Source organism: Bos indicus x Bos taurus, chromosome 5 (genome assembly GCF_003369695.1).
Source record: "Bos indicus x Bos taurus breed Angus x Brahman F1 hybrid chromosome 5, Bos_hybrid_MaternalHap_v2.0, whole genome shotgun sequence".
Lineage (NCBI taxonomy): Eukaryota > Metazoa > Chordata > Mammalia > Artiodactyla > Bovidae > Bos > Bos indicus x Bos taurus.
Window position 1 is genome coordinate 107,737,684 of NC_040080.1, and position 21,424 is coordinate 107,759,107.

The window sequence follows — 21,424 nt, forward strand, 5'->3', positions numbered from 1 at the left end:
CTGACTAGATATACTTGGCAAACCTGAGACTGTTTTCTAGCAAACTTGCATTTTGTTAGTTTATTTTCAGTCAGTGAATTCACTAATCAACTTATTTAATAGTTTATTAACTCATTAATTAATCCATTAAATCATTCATTAGATTCTTAATCACCATGGATTAGTGCACAATTTAAAGCTCATGTGCTTGGCATGGTGCTTGGTACTGGGGATGGAATGCTACCTAAACATCCCCTGGCCTTACAGAGATTGCACTGTAACTAACAAAAGCATGGTATCATATATGTAAATGTGCGTGTGTGCATGCTAAGTTGCTTCGATCATATCCGATTCTTTGCAACCCTATGGGCTGTAGTCCGCTAGGCTCCTCTGTCCACGAGATTCTCCAGGTAAGAATATTTGAATGGACTGCCATTTCCTCCTCCAGGGGATCTTTTTGCATTGGAAGGTGGGTTCTTTACCACTAGCACCACCTAGGAAGCCCAATATGTAAATATGATCCATACTAAAAAGAAACAAGTATTAGTTGCTGTGGTAACATCTGGGACCAACTATCCATATTCCAATTCTGGTAATAAGAAAAGTATCAAGAAATCTTCCCAGAGAAGTATACAGGTATGTGAAAGTATGAGGCCAGGCAAAAAGGATGGGGAGTAGGGTATAAAGAGGTCATAAGAGGAGAAAACAGAGAATGCTGCAGGCAAAACAAATAGTATGTGCAAAGGCCTCCCGGCAAATAAGAATGTAACATTTGGGAAAAATCCAAGAAAGAACTTTCAACTAAAACCCAGACATATGATAGAGCAACAACAAAATTTGGAATCAGTTATCTTTAGAAAAAAGTAAAACCTAAATAATCAGAACAACCAGTTTAAACTGTAATGAGTGGGAATAAAATAATATAATTCACATTAGCAGAAATACTTTTTAGAAAAAAATTAGAATAAATCATCAACAAACATGTGAGACTTTCCCAAACACAATTCTTTAAATATGGGAAATTTAAAGTTTGAAATAAATACAGAAATTCATTTATCTGGAAGGGATACTTCAAGAGTAGAACAATCTCAGTTTACCTCCCTTGAACATATAGTCACTGGAAAATCAACTAAAAGCACAAATGGACTTCTAATTCAATTTAACAAAGCTGTGATAAGTTCCTATTAAAAAAAAAAAACACAGGAATAATCAAGAAGTGCTTGAAGATAAGTAACAAGAATGGGAGACTTACCTTTTAAAATATAAAATATACCAGAAGTTATATTAAATAAAACAATCTGTTCTTGGTGTAGGTTATCAAAAGACCAAAATAAAGCCCATAACAACCTTTTGTTTACATATAATTCAGCCTATGTGAGAAGCAGTTAATAAATTATTATGGGGACATTATGTTTCATTTTGGGGGGGTGGAAATCACCTTAATACAAAACATATATTCAGGGTAGACTAAGTAGCTGAAGAAACAAATAATTCTAAAAACATTTAAAAATGGACAATAACTTTTAAAAATATTAGCCTATGACTGGTCTTCATAGAGACAAAATGCAGAGGCTTAAAGGAAAGGATCTATGGATTTTATTTATATATATATATATAGAGAGAGAGAGAGAGAGAGAGACTCAAGTTATGTACAATAGATTATCATAACAAAATTAAAAATACAAGCAAAAACTAGGAGAAAATATCTGCAGAACAAACATTTGTGTTATACATATAAGTGCAACGGAGGGGCCTATTTTTACCTTAAATCTTATAAATCAACAAGAAAAACATCTCAGTAAAGAATTAGGTAAATGAAAAAAAAAAAAAAAAAGAATTAGGTAAATGGCTGAGAATTAGGTATGCCTGAGTCCCTTCGCTATTCACCTTAAACTACCACATTTTTAATCAGCTATACTCCAATACAAAACATTTTTGACGTTAAAAAAAAGAACCAGGTAAGAAACCTGAATAATTAATTTCCAGAAAAATTACTAACAGCTAATAAACAATATAAACTCCACTGGTAATTAGGGAAATGAAGAATTAAGCAACACAGTCTTGAAACCATCGTACTGGACATCTATTAATGCTGTCTATGTAACAGACCCAATTGAAACAATATAATCAGAGGCAGTAATGAAAATTATGACACATCTGTACATATACTCAGGAGTAAAAAGTCACTGGTTATGCACATATGCAGGGGAAAAGTTAAAATTATGCTTGTATAATTACATGTTATAACTACATATAGAAAAAGGTAAAAAGATATGTACTAGAGAAGGAGATAAGATGTGTAAGGAATGCAATAATAACTTTTATATTTTACTCATATTTTTCAGTAGTGTTTCAGTGTTCTGCAACATACTGTATTCAAGTACAAATGAAGTGGTAAAATAATCAATTAAAACAAAATCAAAGTATATAATAAGTGTTAGGTTTTGTTCTTCCCATGTGAAGTAGGCAAGTACCTGCAAGCTGTTTCACCTTCTTCCAGGAATCACTAAAGAGCCTGACGAGTCATGTATCCAGAGCTCTGATGACTCCAAGCCACTGGAATATGACCAAAGTCTCTCAGTCCCATTCATCTGATATTAAATATGGCAAGCACTTCCTGGCATTCCTGTTTGATAGCCTCTCCTGAATTCTGTTTTGCGAGACCTGTCGACCTCCCTGGTATTCTCTGCGCACCTCCCTCCATTCCTTACATGCACATATATATGGAAATTGGCAGGAAACCTTGTCCTGAACTCTAGCCATTTGGCCAAGTGTTATGCCCCGCCTCATTTCTACAGATCTCACTTTCATAGGATTCTCACGCCTTATTTTCAATGAGGATTCAAGGGATGACTCAACCCCATTATCAGGTAGTCTTACCAGCACAGCTCAGCTGGTAAAGAACTGGCCTGCAATGCAGGAGTCCCTGGTTCAATTCCTGGCTCAGGAAGGTCCCTGGAGAAGGGATAGGCTACCCACTCCAGTACCTTGGGCTTCCCTAGTCAATCAGCTGTTAAAGACCACCTGCAATGTGGAGACCTGGGTTCAATCCCTGGATTGGGAAGATCCCCTGGAGAAGGGAACGGCTACCCACTCCATATTCTGGCCTGAAGAATCCCATGGACTGTATAATCCGTGAGGTTGCAAAGAGACATGACTGAGCGACTTTCACTTTTTCACTTTACTTCCCCCCTCATTTCTACAGATCTCACTTTCATAGCCTTCTCACGCCTTATTTTCAATGAGGATTCAAGGAATGGCTCAACCCCATTATCAGGTAGTCTCACCACTTTCATTTTGTAATCTCTTATCTTTCTAACCTCTCAAGGGTCCTCAAAACCTGACCCTGAACAAACAAACAAATCTCTCATTCGAACTGTACCTACGGTGACAACTCTGCACCCCACATTTCCCTCATTGCTCTATCCTCCTAAATTAATTCCTCTGAAGACAGAGCTCTTGGCATCATGAGATATATAAATGTGTTCTATGTAAATTTTTAGATTTGTTAAGGAGTCTTTCCCTTAACCCCTCTCTCCCATTAAAAACTCATGTGCTTGGCATTGTGCTTGACACTGGGGACAGAATCTGTCACACTGCCTCAAAATAAAGCTCCCAACAGGCAGCTATCATGGATTGAATTATCTCTCTCCTAAAAAAGATGTGTTGAAGTTGTAACTTTCAACACCTCATTTGGAAAAAGGGTCACTGCAGATGTGATGTGATAACAAGAGTGAGTCCCTAATCTGACTGGTATCCTTATAAGTGGATGCAAAGGCAAAGTCACAGAGGGAGATCATCATGTGATGACAAAGGCAGAGATTGGAGTCATGCAGCTGTGAGCCAGGGAACTCCAAAGAATCCCAGCAAACCACAGGAAAGAGGGAAGGAAGGATTCCCCTAATGGTTTCAGAGGGACCATGCCCCGTGGACAGCTTCACTTTGTACTGCTAGCCTCCAGAACTGGGCCACAATACATTTCTATTATTTTAAACCACTTAATTTGCAGTACTTCATTGTGGCGGCCCTGGGAAACTAATACAGGAATCAACCCTAACATAAATGTATTTGTTTCTGAAACTTTAAGAAAATACAACTCTAGACACCTTATTCAAGAAGGCTCTTGTTGTCCAGAATTGTTCAGTGACAATGATCAAAACAATCATTCAAAGAACCACAAATGCAGCTATCTAATATCCATTGCTAACCTTATCACTTAAACGTAACCTCTGCTCTGATAAGAATTTCATAAATCATTTGTAAAATCAGCAAACACAGTTAGAACTTCTGTAGATATGGAGAGATGTAATGACCAATAAGAAACTGCCACTACCTCAAGAAGCTGAATTTGAATCGTAATGACCATTGTATTTCAATATAAAATACGGTTTTTCTATAACTTCAGACAGATAATCATTATGTTGCAGAAGTATTTATTTATTCCTAGTTTATGTCTTGTTCACTGAGGCAGATGTTGATCAAAACCTTTCCTAGCACTTCTAGAGATGATCATAATTTTTTGCCTCTTCTGACTTTTTAAAGAGCATAGCAATTGAATTGTGGTATTGAATACTCCACCATAAATCATAGAATAAATCCCATTTGAAAGTGGTGTTGTAATCTTTAATATGCTACTGCATCTATTATATTAATTTTAGGGTATGTTTACATGTATATTGTACTGATGTGCTCAGTCATGGCTGACTCTGCAACCCTAAGGACTATAGCCCACCAGGTTCCTCTGTCCACAGAATTTTCCAGGCCAGAATACTGGAGTAGGTTGTCATTTACATGTATATTCATAAGTCTAAGTGGCCTGTTGTGATTCTGTTATTTGTTCTTGCTTGTTTGCTTCTTGTTTTTGAGTTTCATTGTCATTATTCTCTTCTGTTTTTTGATTTTCAATTACATCAGACTTTTTACTATCCATTTTATCTAGCTTCACAAAAATAACTGAAAAGCATAACTAGTACAACAAATACTATTTGATTAAACATTTGATAGAACTTATTCATGAAATGCCTTAACTTGATTCCTTGGGGGAGAAAATTCTTCAATGTGGTTTTCAAATTTTTCCAAGGTTTTGATTCAGATTGTCTACTTCTTCTTGGGCTAATGTTAAACATTTATATTTTCCCAGAACAGTATCCATATTACTAAGATGTTAATAAATATAACTAACATTGTTATTTTAAGCTTCCATATATCTGAATACAGGCCTATTCTCATTCTCAATATTGTATATTTGAGATTTTGTATTTTGTACATGATCTTTGCCATAAATTGTTGATCCTTTAATAGAATAGCTCTTACACTTATTCATTACTTCCCATTTTTTCTCTATATTCTACTTTATTAAAATTTTCTATTTTTAGTTCTCTTAAATTTATTATTAGTTTATTGTATTACTCCTTTCCTAGCTTTTCAGATTAGATGATTACTTACATTTTTATAGAACCAAAATGACAGCTAATTTATGGTGGCAAAATCTCTATTATCCACAGAAATAATCCCCTCTGTTATGCAAGATAATCAAGAATTGATTAAACCACATTAAATTTATTATCTGCATTCTGAAATCTGGTGCCTAATGAAATATTCAGTGTTCTATTGAATTCCCTGTTTAGGTAGCAATTGGAACAGAATGACTGGGATAAATCTATAACAATGAAAGAACACTGAGTATTTTTCAGATGAGAAATCAATTATATTTCTGATGGCAGTGGGCAGTGTAGTTAAAAGGTTGAAAGTCGGCTGTGCATTTGTAAGATCTGACAGTGTAAATCACTGAGCAATGGTCCATCCGACTTATCCCTGAAAATTTATTACACCTGAAAAGATAAATGAATATCATACGGCAGATCTGTTAAACGGGCCTTAAAACAACTTGTGGGAACTACTGAATTTTACTAAATTTGACAATATGAATAAAACACTAAATACAGGCTATGCAATAAATGTAACACATCTATTGAGATTAACAGTAGAATTGTTAGGAAGTAGGCAAAATGGTTAAGGGCATTAAAAGGTGCAAATTTGAGTAATAAGATAAGTAAGTCCTGGAGATACAATGAACACATGGCAAAGTGACTAGTTAATAACATTATATCATATATTTAAAAGTTGCTAAGAAAGAGATGTTAAATAAAAGTTCTCATCACAAGACAAAAAAATTTGTAACAGTGTATGGTGACAGATGTTAACTCAATTTCCTATAGTAGTCATTTTGCAATATAAATAAATATTGAATCATTGTACATCTGAAACTAATAAAATCTTACATGTCAATTATACCTGAACACAAAAAGGTACTACTAAGTACTGTTTTAAATTTTACATTATGTGACTATAATCTGTAACATGGATTGAAGTGATAACAAAATGTGATAATGTTTAGGCAATTAAAAACAGTTTCTATAGTACTTTCTCAAAGGCAACTTAGCTCAGATGTACAAACCCATGATGTTTTTAACAAAATAGTATAGCCTGAGTTTAGTAAACTAAGGAACTATCATAAAAAAATTTAACTTATTTTTTGTTAGATGTAATTCCAAGTATTTTATTTCTACATGAAAGGTGTTTTGAACTATTTTCCTGAATTTGAAAGTTGTATACTGAAATTTTTCTTCCCTCAAAATCTTGGTTTATTTCTGCCAGCTAGGGCAGAATACTATTGTTGCAGCCTTGTAGAGTCAGAACATCTTAAGTTCAAATATTGCCCCCTCTACCGTGTGTGCAATCTTACACAAATTATCTGAGTTTCATTTTCTTTTTTGTGCAGACATCAAGTGAAGATAAAATGTAATAACATATATAAGCAACTAACAAGAGTAGTTAGGACATAAATATAATTCAAGTAACTATTGCCAAAGAAAAAATTTTAAATTATCCTATCATGAGAGTTGCACTATAAAGAAAACTGAATGCTGAAGAATTGATGGTTTTGAACTGTGGTGTTAGAGAAAACTCTTGAGAGTTCCTTGGACTGCAAGGAGATCCTACCAGTCCATCCTAAAGGAAATCAGTCCTGAATATTCTTTGGAAGGATTGATGATGAAGCTGAAACTCCAATACTTTGGCCACGTGATGCAAAGAACTGACTTATTGGAAAAGACCCTGATGCTGGGCAAGACTGAAGGCGGGAGGAGAAGGGGATGACAGAGGATGAGATGGTTGTATGGCATCACTGACTCAATGGACATGAGTTTGAGTAAGCTCCAGGAGTTGGTGATGGACAGGGAGGCCTGGTATGCTGCAGTCCATAGGGGCTGCAAAGAGTCAGAGATGACTGAGTGACTGAACTGAACTGACTGAACTGAAAGCTATACATATGCACTGCTTGGATATAACTTGGTATTAATTAATCTTGTATAAAAGAAGTCCTCAAAGTTTTAACATCTTTTAATGCAATGCTTCCTAAACTTTAGATATAACCACTTATCATTTATACTATTTCTTCATAGTTTTCCAAATCATTTTTTTTTCTCTCTTTTCTCTCCTAGAACAGTATTTGGTTGTGCTAGTTATATTTTTAAAATATAAACATAAAAATAAAACTATAGGAATTAATTTAAAGACTATCTCTGGCTTCTTAGAATATCCTGAGTCTGGTCAGTGGTGGCATATCTGTCTTTAGGAATTATTGTTTTGAAGTTACAAAATGAAGTATGTTTCCAAGTTATATTCCAAATAAAAATTTCCAGCAATATGATTTTTTCTACAATTTACAAAGCAGATAGATTTATGAATATTGAATATGTTTTTTAAAAAACTTAGGTTACTTATTTAAAGGAAAGTAGAAGACCTAATAGTAGCTTATGATTCTCAACAGCCTTTATGGCTCGGTGATAGAGAATCTCAGTGGTAGAGAATCTGCCTTGTAAGGCAAGAGACACAAGTTTGATTCCTCGTCTGGGAGGATCCCACATATCTCAGAGCAACTAAGACTGTGCACCACAACTACTGAGCCTGTGCTTTAGAGTCCAGAAGCCGCAACTACTGAAGCCTGTGAGACCTAGAGCCCATGCTCCCCAACAAGAGGAGCCACTACGAGAAGTCCTCGCACTGCAACTAAAGAGTAGCCCTCACTCGCTTCAACTAGAGAAAAGCCTGTGCAGCAATGAAAACCCAGCACAAATATAAATAAATAATACTATAAAATCCATTGATAAATAAGAGCATTTCATGTTAACTACTATAACAGCTTCATTAGTTTCAGATTTTGGTCATAAAGCATCTTTAAGAGACTTAACTGATAATATGAAATGTGATTAACAACTGCTGCTACCACAAAGGAATGTTATTGGGCTAAAGAGAGCAAACTAAACTCCTTTACATTCAGGATTTGCAATAGAACAAGAATTATGTCTGTATATTAGAGAAAGTTATGTGATATAGCATATATATCTCAAAAAATGTTTTTTTATTTGTCAAATAGTCCTTAAATTGTCCAGGAGAAAACCTTAACTACATAAAAAAACAGAAAAAAAAAAAAAAAGATTGCTCCTAAGTATACATGATGCCAAGCATATTTATGATATTATGGGTTGCAAAATATCTATTGATGTATTTTATTACTATTTAATTAAAAATCATTGAAGGATTCACCTATTTTGAAACATAATTATGTAGCAGAATTCTGTGAACCACATGGGTTATGTAACACAATATATCAAAAATCATTGCCACGTTTTCTTGTGGAATTGCCTTGTGGAATTTGAGGTAACAGTTAAGTGTTGTTAAAGAAACTTGTCATATTAGAAATATTACTTTGACACCATTTATGCCATATCCCATTTCCTACAAATGGTGAGGTGGGGGAACCCAATCTTGTTAACAACCACTCCTCCAGCAGGAATTTTCATTAGGGTTCAGGGAGGTTTATCTATTTGTTTTCACAGTTTATATATGTATCCACAGAGTGAGCTATAAAATGCAGTTCTTAAATTATATCTAAAGTATATTCATCTAATTGAGTACATTTTCTTTTTCTTTCAACCCTTGCTCAACAAACATCACCAAAAGATAGTTAACTTTTTAACCAATGGCTGCAGATGAGAAAAACAAGTTCAGAGACGAGATGCCAGTTGTTCAGCTTTTCCCCCCGAAAACGCATAGAAATAGGCACAAGAAGCAAAGTGGCCATATGTGACCCAAAGTGCGAGGCAAAAGGTCCCTCTGACAATATTATTTTCAGAGGCAAAAGTAAATAAACATTTGTATAAATTTATTAAACAGATAAGGTTTTTTTATTAAATAATAAAGTATGAAATTATGAATTTATTATTTATTATGAATAATAAACTATGAAATTAAAAGACGCTTACTCCTTGGAAGGAAAGTTATGACCAACCTAGACAGCATATTAAAAAGCAGAGACATTACTTTGTCAACAAAGGTCCGTTTAGTCAAGGCTATGGTTTTTCCAGTAGTCATGTATGGATGTGGGAGTTGGACTATAAAGACAGCTGAACACTGAAGAATTGATGCTTTTGAACTGTGGTGTTGGAGAAGACTTGTGAGAGTCACTTGGACTGTAAGGAGATCCAACCAGTCCGTCCTAAAGGAAATCAATCCTGGGTGTTCATTGGAAGGACTGATGTTGAAGCTGAAACTCCAATGTTTTGGCCACCAGAGCTGACTCATTTGAAAAGATCCTGATGCTGGGAAAGATTGAGGGCAAAAGGGAATGACAGAGGATAAGATGGTTGGACGGCATCACCTACTCAATGGACATGAGTTTGGGTAAACTCTGGGAGTTGGTGATGGATAGGAAGGCCTGGCATACTGCAATTCATGGGGTCGCAAAGAATCGGACACGACTGAGCAACTGAACTGAAACTATGAATAATATGGTATCGTCATATTATTTAGATGAAGAAGACATGGGGGGAGCTTTGCTAGAGAATCTAGATACATCCATTCACGAAAAGAAAAAGATGCAATCTCAAATTATTTCAGAGAAATGATGATTGTATACACACACACAGACACACATATATATTATGTATATGATAAAGTATAAAACAGCAGAGATCTTGTAAATATCAGGGGCTGTATAAACTGGAGAGGGAGTGGTCCACCCGAAGGCACAATTTAAAAAGAGAAAATTGAACTCTGCAGGTCAACACAAAACACACATTGATCTAATTTAGACTTCAGGCCAAAAGACTGAGACCCCAGGTTTAAAGTCTAGGAGGTAAATATACAAACAGGAAGTTAAACAGAGCTCATCTTGTCTGCTTTCCCTTAAAATATCTTGATTTTGGTTTGTTTTTTTTTTCTTCCTGAATTAAAAAAAAAAAAAAATATATGTGCTTGAGATTTAGCCATATTAAAAAATGAAGTTGGAAAATTAATTTAATACCATGGATATTGCATTGCAGTCATTAAACACAAGCAGTAGACATCTTATGATGCCTGTTCCCTTTCTACAGGGAACTGGTCCTCCGCCCTTCTCCCTTCTACTCCAATCCTGGAGCCACTGTCAGTGGGGGTCTGTTTCAAGAATGCAGGACCCTTTTCAGGATTAATAGACACACCAAGACAACTCCTTCAGAGCCTAAGAACACTCTATATGCATAGAGGTGTAGGAGTCATCTCATTAACATAGACAGAGTACCAGAAAAAGCAGTAAACCCTGAGGAAACCAAAAATACAAAATAGAGACAAATACTCAAAACATAATAAAGTATCTGGATCTATTTATGCCTTCATCTAGTCAACCCCAGGAAATTTTCAATTATGGGGGCTAATAAATTCTCTTTTGTGTTTAAGCAAGTTTAGGCTAAGGTTCTATTACTTATAAACAAAAAAGTATCCAATACAAGAGACAGAAAAGGATTTCAGTTTAACTTGCATTTATCCACTCACATCTAACTGCACCCCCTGGACTTTCCATTCAAAGAACAGAAGAGCATTTTCCCCCAGTGATTTTTCTAACCTAACATACACAGGCATTCCAAATTATCCCATTATTCCAACCTAATCATCTCTACCTTTGAAGGACAGGGTGGAAAAAGAAAAATATTATCTTATTAACTTCCCAATTTCAGTACATACTTTCCATACATACTTTGACACCAGTGATTCTTTAACAGAGAATAAAATATACCATTAAAAAATCAAGATATCAATTATATAGAGCAGCATGCATAGCAGTCTTATTTTATGAACCCAAGTACTAAGGTACAAACTTAAAAAAAAAAAAAAAAAACTAAAAGCTGTTAAACCAATTTTTGTATGTTATATGGCATACTACTTCAAAAATTTCAGCCATATTATGTGAATACACATGAATATCAATGATGTGACCCAAAACAAAGAGTTGTAATACAAATACCATCCATTTGCTAGCGTCAGAAGCATGATTCATGAAAAGACTTTCAGAATATTAGCTATCATCATATCCATTTCCAGCAGTGAAAACAATAGCCTTGCTCATCATGTTTCAAAGATACCAAACCAGGAAAAGCAATGCATACTCACAAATTATAAAGCATGTCAGCCATGTTGCTTCGGTAATACAAAGCATTTCTATAGGCGCTTTCAGCTTCAGAAATTTTGCTCTGACTCTTGAGAACATTTCCAAGGTTACCCCACGCTGCCAAAAAAAGAAAGAAGTATTCAGACTAGTGTCATTCTGATTATATATGATATACTATCAGGCCGTCAGGAAGTACCACAAGGAGAGAAAAAAAGCCTCATAAAACATTTTTAAGAAAGAAAATTTATTTCCTTTAAACTCAAACTGAGGGATTACATGTGAAAGCCTAAAGGATGATGATTATGTCTCAAAGTAAATATATACACATACAATTCATCATAAGGCCAAGAACGATGTTACCTTAAGATCTCCTACAAAGATGTGAAGCTCTTTCAAATTTCAGTAGAGTTCTTCACGAACTGAAATTGTTGTATACCTACTAAACCAGAAACTGTAAGAAATGATCTTAAAATAAACAAAGGTTTCATTCAAAAACAAAAACACTGATAAATAACAGAAGAATTGGGAATCAAAAAGAAGATAACTAAGATCAAAGATATAAAGAGGCTTAATGGCACCCCACTCCAGTACTTTTGCCTAGAAAATCCCAGGGATGGAGGAGCCTGGTAGGCTGCAGTCCATGGGGTCGCTAGGAGTCGGACACGACTGGGCGACTTCACTTTCACTTTTCACTTTCATGCAATGGAGAAGGAAATGGCAACCCACTCCAGTGTTCTTGCCTGGAGAATCCCAGGGACAGATGAGCCTAGTGGGCTGCTGTCTATGGGGTGGCACAGAGTCGGACAGGACTAAAGTGATGCAGCAGCAATAGTCATCAGAATATATCAGCAAAACATTATGCTCCTTAAAAGAGTTAAGTATATATGGTTTACTCAGATATAATGTTTTTATATCTTTCCTGCTAATAAATTCACAAGTAGGAAAATCAGTAAGTTTGTGTCTTCACACATAATCACACTTAAAAATGTACATTTTCACTATCCCCTTTATTTTTCACTCTAAACAATCATGATTTCTCAATATTATAAGATACCCCATCACCAGCTGCCCACAAAGCAAGGCGCTCAAGCAGACCTATTCTTCAAACTTGGATGCTTCTCTTGTCCTTTTTCTTTCCCACAAGGAGATGGGTTGCTGGGCCCTTAAACCAGAGTCCCTCCCAACTAGAAGATGAGGATGAGAAGGCTCATGTGTGTCCAGATCTATTCATCTGGAGAATTACTAGTTCTATATGGAGAATGAAAGGGTTTGAGATACCAATTTTTAATGCATAAAAACGTATAGAATCTTTCGATCCCAAATTTGCTTGTGTGCCCTGTAATTTAACACACTGTGCCTTCATTTACTAATCTGCAACATGGGAGAAAATAATATCTCCTGGGTTTTTTGACAAGGACTAAATGAGTTAGTATATGGAATGTGTTTAAGATAGTGCCAGCCATGTGGCAAACACTCAATAAATGTTTGCTATTATCATTAATATCATTGTAATGGATGCTCTTCACAATTTACAGTGTCAAGCATTGCTTACAAAAACAGGATCAAATATAATGCACTTTACATACTTAGTAATATCTACAGAGAATAATAATCTTTCATATTTGGAAAGTCATATACCTTCTTTGGCTTCTGATGGAGAACAGAAGAGAAGCACATACTTAACATTATGCAGTACCTAATCATGCCACATGTCACACCATATACTTGAAAACTATTGTCTCACTGAGCTCTCAACATAGTACTGTATATGAAAACCCTGTCCACTGCATGAATAAGGAAACAGACTCAGAGACACTAAACAACTTGCCAAGTTAATACAGAAGTATGAAAGCAGAGATTTCAATCCAAGGCTTGTTATTGGTGTTTAGTTGCTAAGTCGTGTCTGACTCCTTTGCAACCCCATGGCTGTAGCCCATGAGGCTCCTCTGTCCATGGGGTTCTCCAGGCAAGAATACCGGAGTAGGTGGCCATTCCCTTCTGCAGGGGATCTTCCCAATCCAGGGATCCAACCAGGGTTTCCTACATTGCAGGCAGATTCTTTACAGTCTGAGCCACCAGGGGAGACATTTAAGAGGATGTTTAATACAAGTCTCTTAGTGTTGGCTGATAGTAGAAAATAATCAACTTATCCATCATGGAAATATCATGAGAAACTTTATGGATTACTATACAGCAGTGAGAATCAACAAGTTCCGTGTAAATATTTTAACAGGAATAGACCTTGAAAAAGCCGAAAAATATTCAAAATACCTAATGCATTCTGTCACATTACTTAAAAATATTAAAAACTCATTCCTACCCGAAGTACCATTATATACTTTACAAGGATACATTATAAATCTAAGGACAGAAATCAATTACATTAGGATAGTTGCCTATGATGCAAAGGGACATTTAAGCTAGGAACAGAGGTAAAAGGGAATAATATATGAATAAAAGAGGACATTTGTAGGGATCATCCTGAAAACTGGCCAGGAACTAAGGAATATAATTGATCTAACTTCTGCAGCTGGGAGAAGAAAAGGGGGACAGAAGGGAGGTGAGGATAAAAGGAAAGGGGAAATGGAAAATTAAGGTCATGCCACACATTCTTTTAAAATAGAGATGGAATTATCCTATATCCTACTTAAGGAATAAAGGGTTTTAACATTCACTAAACCTTTTCTTGTGTTGATGTTAAGACAATTCAAAATGGATGTTTGAGGTTACCTTCAAATTTGCACATGGTAAAGTTTACTTTGGACCAACAGAACTTAAAGATCTTGCATTTTTATGAATATTTAATGTCATTTTACATTTTTAAGCTCATATATGTTATTGATTCATTCATTTCATGCACTAATCTTTAAAACCATTCAGTTTTATTGGAATAAAATCCCTGGAATTCTTACAAGAAATTGTGATTAAAGTCTAAAAAAAAAAAGTATCCAGTTTTTTAAAGTCTGTATTTTAATAGACAGTGTCCAGATGAATTCAATTCTCACATTAAAACACTGGAGATGATAAAGTACTTATTTGAAATTTTAAAAAACTGTATTTAGTTTATTCTAAAAACTTCATGTAATTTTTGAAAGTTTTTCCCAACAGCGTTTCAAAATATTTAGAGTACTAATTTTATTCCTGTTGTTTGACAAAATGAATATTGGAAGAAGCTGTTCTTGTTGAGGGACTACTGCTCATCTCATGGGCTTAGCTTGAACAACTGCAAACCTAGGTGGAGAAAAAGAGGAGGAAAATGTAAAGGGAGAAGGAGAGGTGGAAAAGAAATAAAAATATATGTATGCTGGGATAAAAATAATAGTGCTTTCATTTATTTAAAGTTTACTATATGCTTGACAGTGTCCAGAATTTATATAATATAATAATAAACTTTGAGGTCCATCACTATATCCATTTCATTGATGTATAAACTAAAGTTAACTCCTTAAATTGCAAAGTTAATGACAAGAGAAAACCAGATCTGTTTCCAGATGTCAAAATCTCACCATCTCAATACTGAGTCTAACTACAAAGTCAAATCACATATCATAGTACTCAATATTTACACATATTTAATTGAGGGACTAAAGTATAAAATGGAGCCAAGATTAATTATCCAAATGAGTCATTCCCTCAGAACTGGGATAAAATACTCCAGAAACAACAAACTTTAGTACCCATGGTACCAACAAACTTTAGCTACATGGTACCCATCTTTCGTAATGTATTTTCCACACCACAGAATGTCACATTTTAAATGTTACATTTTCTAGAAAATGCAATGGAAAGAGAACATAGTTATATCTATGTAAATAAATGTTCGTTGCTCAAAGATACTGGAGATTAAGTACATTTATCAAGGACTCCTAAGTACCCTAAAGGTGCCTTATATATGATGGAGATTTAAAAAGCATTGTTTAACAAGCACATGACTTATTTCTTAGGAAAGTGAAAAGTGAAAGTCGCTCAGTCATGTCTGACTCTTTGCGACCCCATGGACTTCTACAGTCCATGGCATTCTCCAGGCCAGAATACTGGACTGGGTAGCCGTTCCCTTCTCCAAGGGATCTTCCCAATACAGGGATCAAATCCAGGTCTCCTGCATTGCAGGCAGATTCTTAAGCCACCAGGGAAATTCAAGAATACTGGAGTGGGTAGCCTATCCCTTTTCCAGGGATAGGCTGGAAAAGGCGTATCTTCCTGACCCAGGAATTGAACCAGGCTCTCCTGCATAACAGGCAAATTCTTTACCAGCTGAGCTACCAGAGAAGCCTTTATTTATTAGGACTAAGCATATATGATTATATTAAGGAAAGGTGAACTGAAGCTTCAAGGTATCACGGTAAGTTTCAGGGAATCTCATCTGTGAAGTTATTTTATTTTCAAAAGGAAAACAAAATTTTTCTTTTGAACGAAATCAGGAAGCAAAGAATCAAGAACAACTCTTATTATATCTCAAGGGCCCTTCATACTGGCATTTAACTACACCCAAAAGGTATCCACTTACTAAGAAATGACCTTAATTCACAAGGAAAGCTACTCAAAGGTCACAAACTGCCACAGTTTATGTTATTTGAAAGGCAGAATAACAATTAAATATTTCCATCTTGCAAAGGTTCTTCTAAAGAGGAAAATCAAATGTTAGCTCTTTCTGGAAATGTTAAGTGATCTACAATGAATCACTCCAAAACTTTTTCAAAGACCTCATTCAAATATAGTAGTTCTAAGTTCACAGAGTAAGTTTAAACTTACTCTAAAATATCAACTATTGTAATTTCATAGTGCTCGATATATTTTATAAAAATCAATGCAGGCAGATTTGAGCAATTTTTTCCAGGGTATTTTTACTTTACATTAAAAACTGGAAGATATTTATATTCAATGATTATAAAAACAGTTGTTTTTATTATGATTGTGGCATGCATTGCTCTTTGAAAAATTAGCTAATAAGATGAAATAATCTCTTAATATTCAAATTTTAACTACTTAACATTCACACAAGCAATCATACTTCAGGGTTAGCATACCACTATTTCTGTTACACTGATCCTCTGAACAGTCACCAAAATCAACAAGGGCTCTCACTTTTTACTTCTACCTTTAGTTGTAATTTACCTTAGAACTTTAATACATGTCTTTAGTCTTATCAACACCAAGTTCTATGTAAAGATCTTGCAAAACCAAAACATTGAAAAATGCTTTAACTATCATGATAAATTCTAAATTTTGCTTCCTCCAATTCTCAGTAACTTGTTTGAAATCAGAATGCTATCACAAAAAGGGGTTACATGTTGAAATCTTGCCAGTTATATAAGCCAGATCGGCTGCAAAAGAAAATAAATACAGGAGTCCCTAGTGTAGCTGATAATTGTTTTCCTTCAGATTACAGCCCTATTTTTAGGCTTCTATATATATGAACTCTTTCAGTCCTCCTAACAAAGATTATCATCCCGTTAGTACTTGACAAGGAAACTGTGCCTTAGAGAAAGGGATACTTAAAAGCTAACAGAGATAAAAATTGTGTCTGTTGGTTCTGAAGTCCTTGTTTTAACCACTATGAAACACCTGGACTTCAGATATGTTCCAAAAACAGTGTTCACATAGATGTAAGTTAAATAAGTGTCATTTTAAAATATGAGGAACTGTTATGTTAAAATTTCTAATCTCAATGAAGACCGTAAAAAAGAAGCAAGCAAGCAGAAGGAGAAGGAAAAAAGGGCCATGTAAGTGCATGAAACTTAAGATAAATGTGAATGTGTTTTGTTTTGTTAATGCTTTCTCGCTCTATCCATTAACAAACATTGTAAGGGGTTCAACTCTTGTAGCCTGGGTTTATACTGATTTCATGTCACTTCACATGATCCAGGGAAATCACAGCACTTATAAGCCTACAAGGATTTATATTTCCTAAGGTAATTATACCTTGGATTATTACAGAAAGAAACATAATGTTGAGTGGGTAAAAAAGGTCTGGTTAAAATGTTAAGTGGAAAAAATAGAAATAATTTAAAGATTATGATTCATATGATACCAGAATACATATACTACATACTTTTATGTAATTCTAATTATAGCAACTTTATAATATGCAATTATCTCTCTTATTCCTCTATCTTTGGTTACTTCAGATACACCTGAAAATCAGTATATTTCTAATAAGGGAAAAAGTATTAAAAATGAAAAAATAAAATTTAGTACTCCAATGATTTGTTTACATTGTCTTCATAGCACTGTTAATTAGTATAACATATATGTGCATATTGTAATATCCATATATACAGTTCAGGGCAGGTTTTTTGGTTTTAACAAATCTAGGATTATTCCTTCGCATTTTACCATGTGCAGTCTCTATTCTGACTTTGACTACAAGCCACCCCCACATCCACAGTTCAGTGTCTGCTATAAGAACTCTCAAGGATCACAGCTGTGTGCTGGCAAAAGGGCTTGCATAACTCAATGAAGCTAAGAGCCATGCTGTGCAGAGCCCCCCAAAACTGATGGGTCGCAGTGAAAAGTTCTGAAAAAACATGGTCCACTGAGGGAGGAAATGGGAACCCCTCTAGTATTCTTGCCTTGGGACCCCGTAAACAGTGAGGAAAGGCAAAAAGATACAACACTGGAAGATAAGCCCCTTCCCAGATCAGAATTTGAGCAAACTCCAGGAGACAGTGAAGGACAGAGAAGCCTGGCATGCTACAGTCTGTGGGGTTCCAAAAAGTTGGACAGGACTGAGCTATTGAACAACAGGTCAGAAGGTGTTCTATATGCTACTGGGGAAGAGCTGGAACAATGACAAATAGCTCCAGGAAGAACAAAGCAGTGGAGTCAAAGCAGAAATAATGCTCAGTTGTGGGTGTGTCTGGTGGTGAAAGTAAAGTCCAGTGCTGTAAAGAATAATATTGCATAGAAACCTGGAATGTTAGGTCCATGAATCAAGGTAAATTGGATATGGTCAAGCAGGAGATGGCAAGAGTGAATATCAACATGTTAGGAATCAGTGAACTACAATGGACAGGAATGGGTGAATTAAATGGACAGGAATGGGTGAATTTAATTTAGCTGACTATTATATTTACTACGGTGGATAAGACTCCCTCAGAATAAATGGAGTAGCTCTTACACTCTACAAAAGGGTCCAGAATGCAGTACTGGGGTGCAGCCTCAAAAACAACAGAATGATCCTGATTCGTTTCCAAGGCAAACCATTCAACCTCAGTAATCTGAGTCTATGCCCCAGCCACTGATGCTGAGGAAGGTGAAATTGACCAGTTCTACGAAGACACATAACATCTTTTTAGAATTAACACCAAATAGAGATGTCCTTTTCATCATAGGGGCTTGGGATGCAAAAGTAGGAAGTCTAGAGATACCCAGAATGGCAGGCAAGTTTGACCCTGGAGCACAAAATGAAGCAGAGCAAAGGCTAATAGAGTTTTATCAAGAGAATGTGTTGGTCAAAGCAAACAACCTTTTCCAAGAACCCAAGAGACAACTATACAAAAGGACATCACCAGATTGTCAATACAGAAATCAGATTATTTTTTGCAGCCGAAGATAGAGAAGCTCTATACAGTCAGCAAAAACAAATCCTGGAGGTGACTGTGGCTCAGATCATGAGTTCCTTACTGCAAAATTCAGGCTAAAATTGAAGAAAGTAGGAAAAACCACTACCCTCGTGGATCAGCTGGTAAAGAATCCACCTTCAATGTGGGAGACCTGGGTTTGATCCCTGGCTTGGGACGATCCCCTGGAGAAAGGAATGGCTACCCACACCAGTATTCTGGCCTGGAGAATTCCATGAACTATATAGTCCAGGAGATCACAAAGAGTTGGACACAACTGAGTGACTTTCACTTCCTTCAGGAAAAACCACGAGGCCACTGAAGTATGATCTAAATCAAATCCCTTGTGATCATACAGTAGAGATGACAAATAGATTCAAGGGATTAGATCTGGTAGATCGAGTGACTGAAGAACTATGGACAGAGGTTTGTAACTACAGGAGGCAGTGATCAAAACCATCCCCAAGAAAATAAATGCAAGAAGACAAAGTGGTTGTTTGAGGAGGCTTTATGAATAGCTGAGGAAGGAAGAGAAGGAACAAAGGGAAAGACATACCCAACTGAATGCAGAGTTCCAAGAATAGCAAGAAAAGATAAGAAGGCCTTCTTAAATGAACAATGCAAAGAAATAGAGGAAAACAATAGAATATGAAAGACTAGCGATCTCTCAAATAAAACTGGAGTGATCAAGAGAACATTTTATACAAGGATGGGCATGATAAAAGAAACAATAAGAAACAAAGAGAAGCAGAAGAGATTAAGAAGAAGCGGCAAGGAAAAACAGAAGAACTATATAAAAAAGGTCCTAAAGACCCAGATAATAATGATGGTGTGATCACTCACCTCGAGTCAGACATCCCGGAGTGTGAAGTCAAGTGGGCCTTAGGAAGCATTATTATGAACAAAGCTAGTGGAGAAGATGGAATTCCAGCTGAGCTATTTGAAATCCTAACAGATGATGCTGTTAAAGTGCTGCACTCACTGTCTAGAAATTTGGAAAACTCAGTAGTGGCCACAGGACTGGAAAAGGTCCACTTTCACTCCAATACCAAAGGACAATACCAAAGAATATTCAAACTACCATCCATACAACTGTGCTCATTTCATGTGCTAGCAAGGTTATGCTCAAAATTCTTCAAACTGGTTTAGCTGTACATGAACCAAGAACTTCTAGATGTACAAGCTGGGTTTTGAAGAAGCAGAGGAACCAGAGATCAGATTCACTGGATCATGGATAAAGCAAGGGAATTCCAGAAAAACAGCTACCTCTGCTTTATTGACTATGCTAAAGCCTTTGACTGTTTGGATCACAACAAATTGTGGAAAATTTTTAAAGAGATGGGAATACCAGACCACCTTACCTGTCTCCTGAGATACCTCTATGTGGTTCAAGAAGCAATAGTTAGAACCAGACATGGAATAACTGACTGGTTCCAAGTTGGAAAAGGAGTACAAGGACATATGTTGTCATCCTACTTACTTTACTTACATGCAGAGTACATCATGCCAAATGCCAGGTTGGATGAATCACAAGCTAGGATCAAGACTGCCAGGAGAAAGATCAACAACATCAGATACACAGATGACTCCACTCTAATGGCAGAAAGAGAAGAGGAACTAAAGAGCCTCTTGATGAGAGTGAAAGAGGAGAGTGAAAAGCTGGCTTAAAACTCAACATTCAAAAAACTAAGATAATGGCATCCGGTCCCAAGACTTCATGGCAAATAGAAGGGAAAAAAGTGGAAGCATTGACAGATTTTATTTTCTTTGGCTCCAAAATTACTGTGAATGGTGACTGCAGCCATGAAATTAAAAGATGCTTGCTCCTTGGAATGAAAGCTATTGACAAACCTAGACAGTGTACTAAAAAGCAGAGACATCACTTTGCTAGCAAAGGTCCATATAGTCAAAACTACAGTTTTTCCAGTAGTCAGGTAGGGATATAAGAGTTGGACCATAAAGAATGCTGAGCACTAAAGAATTGATGCTTTTGAACTGTGGTGCTGGAGAAGACCCTTGAGAGTCCCTTGGACTGCAAGAAAATTAAACCAGTCAATCCTAAAGGAAATCAATCCGGAATATTCATTGGAAGGATTGATGCTGAAGCTCCAATACTCTGGCCACCTGATGTGACGGGCCAATACACTGGAAAAGATCTTGATGCTGGAAAAGATTGACAGCAAAAGCAGAAGTGGGCAGCAGAGGATGAGATGGCTAGATAGTATCACCAACTCAATGGACATGAATTTGAGCAAACTCTGGGATAGTGGAGGAGAAAGGAGCCTGGCATCCTGTGTCCTATCTAACTCACAAAGAGTTAGACAGGACTTAGCGACTGAAGAACAAGAACAATCAGAACCATGCATGGTCTATGAAGCTGAGTCTTCTCTGTAAAGGC

The 21,424-nt window shown here is 36.0% G+C and overlaps 1 protein-coding gene across 4 annotated transcripts in view; it reads right to left on the reverse strand.

Annotated features, from left to right (window-relative positions):
* The window catches only part of TMTC2 (transmembrane and tetratricopeptide repeat containing 2), a 414,619-nt gene that overhangs the window by 163,969 nt on the left and 229,226 nt on the right, over positions 1–21,424 (reverse strand). For all 4 annotated transcript variants that reach the window (XM_027543229.1, XM_027543232.1, XM_027543231.1 and 1 more), the window contains one exon: positions 11,467–11,581. In XM_027543229.1, coding sequence (XP_027399030.1) covers positions 11,467–11,581 — 115 coding nt within the window. The remainder of the gene's footprint in view (positions 1–11,466; positions 11,582–21,424) is intronic.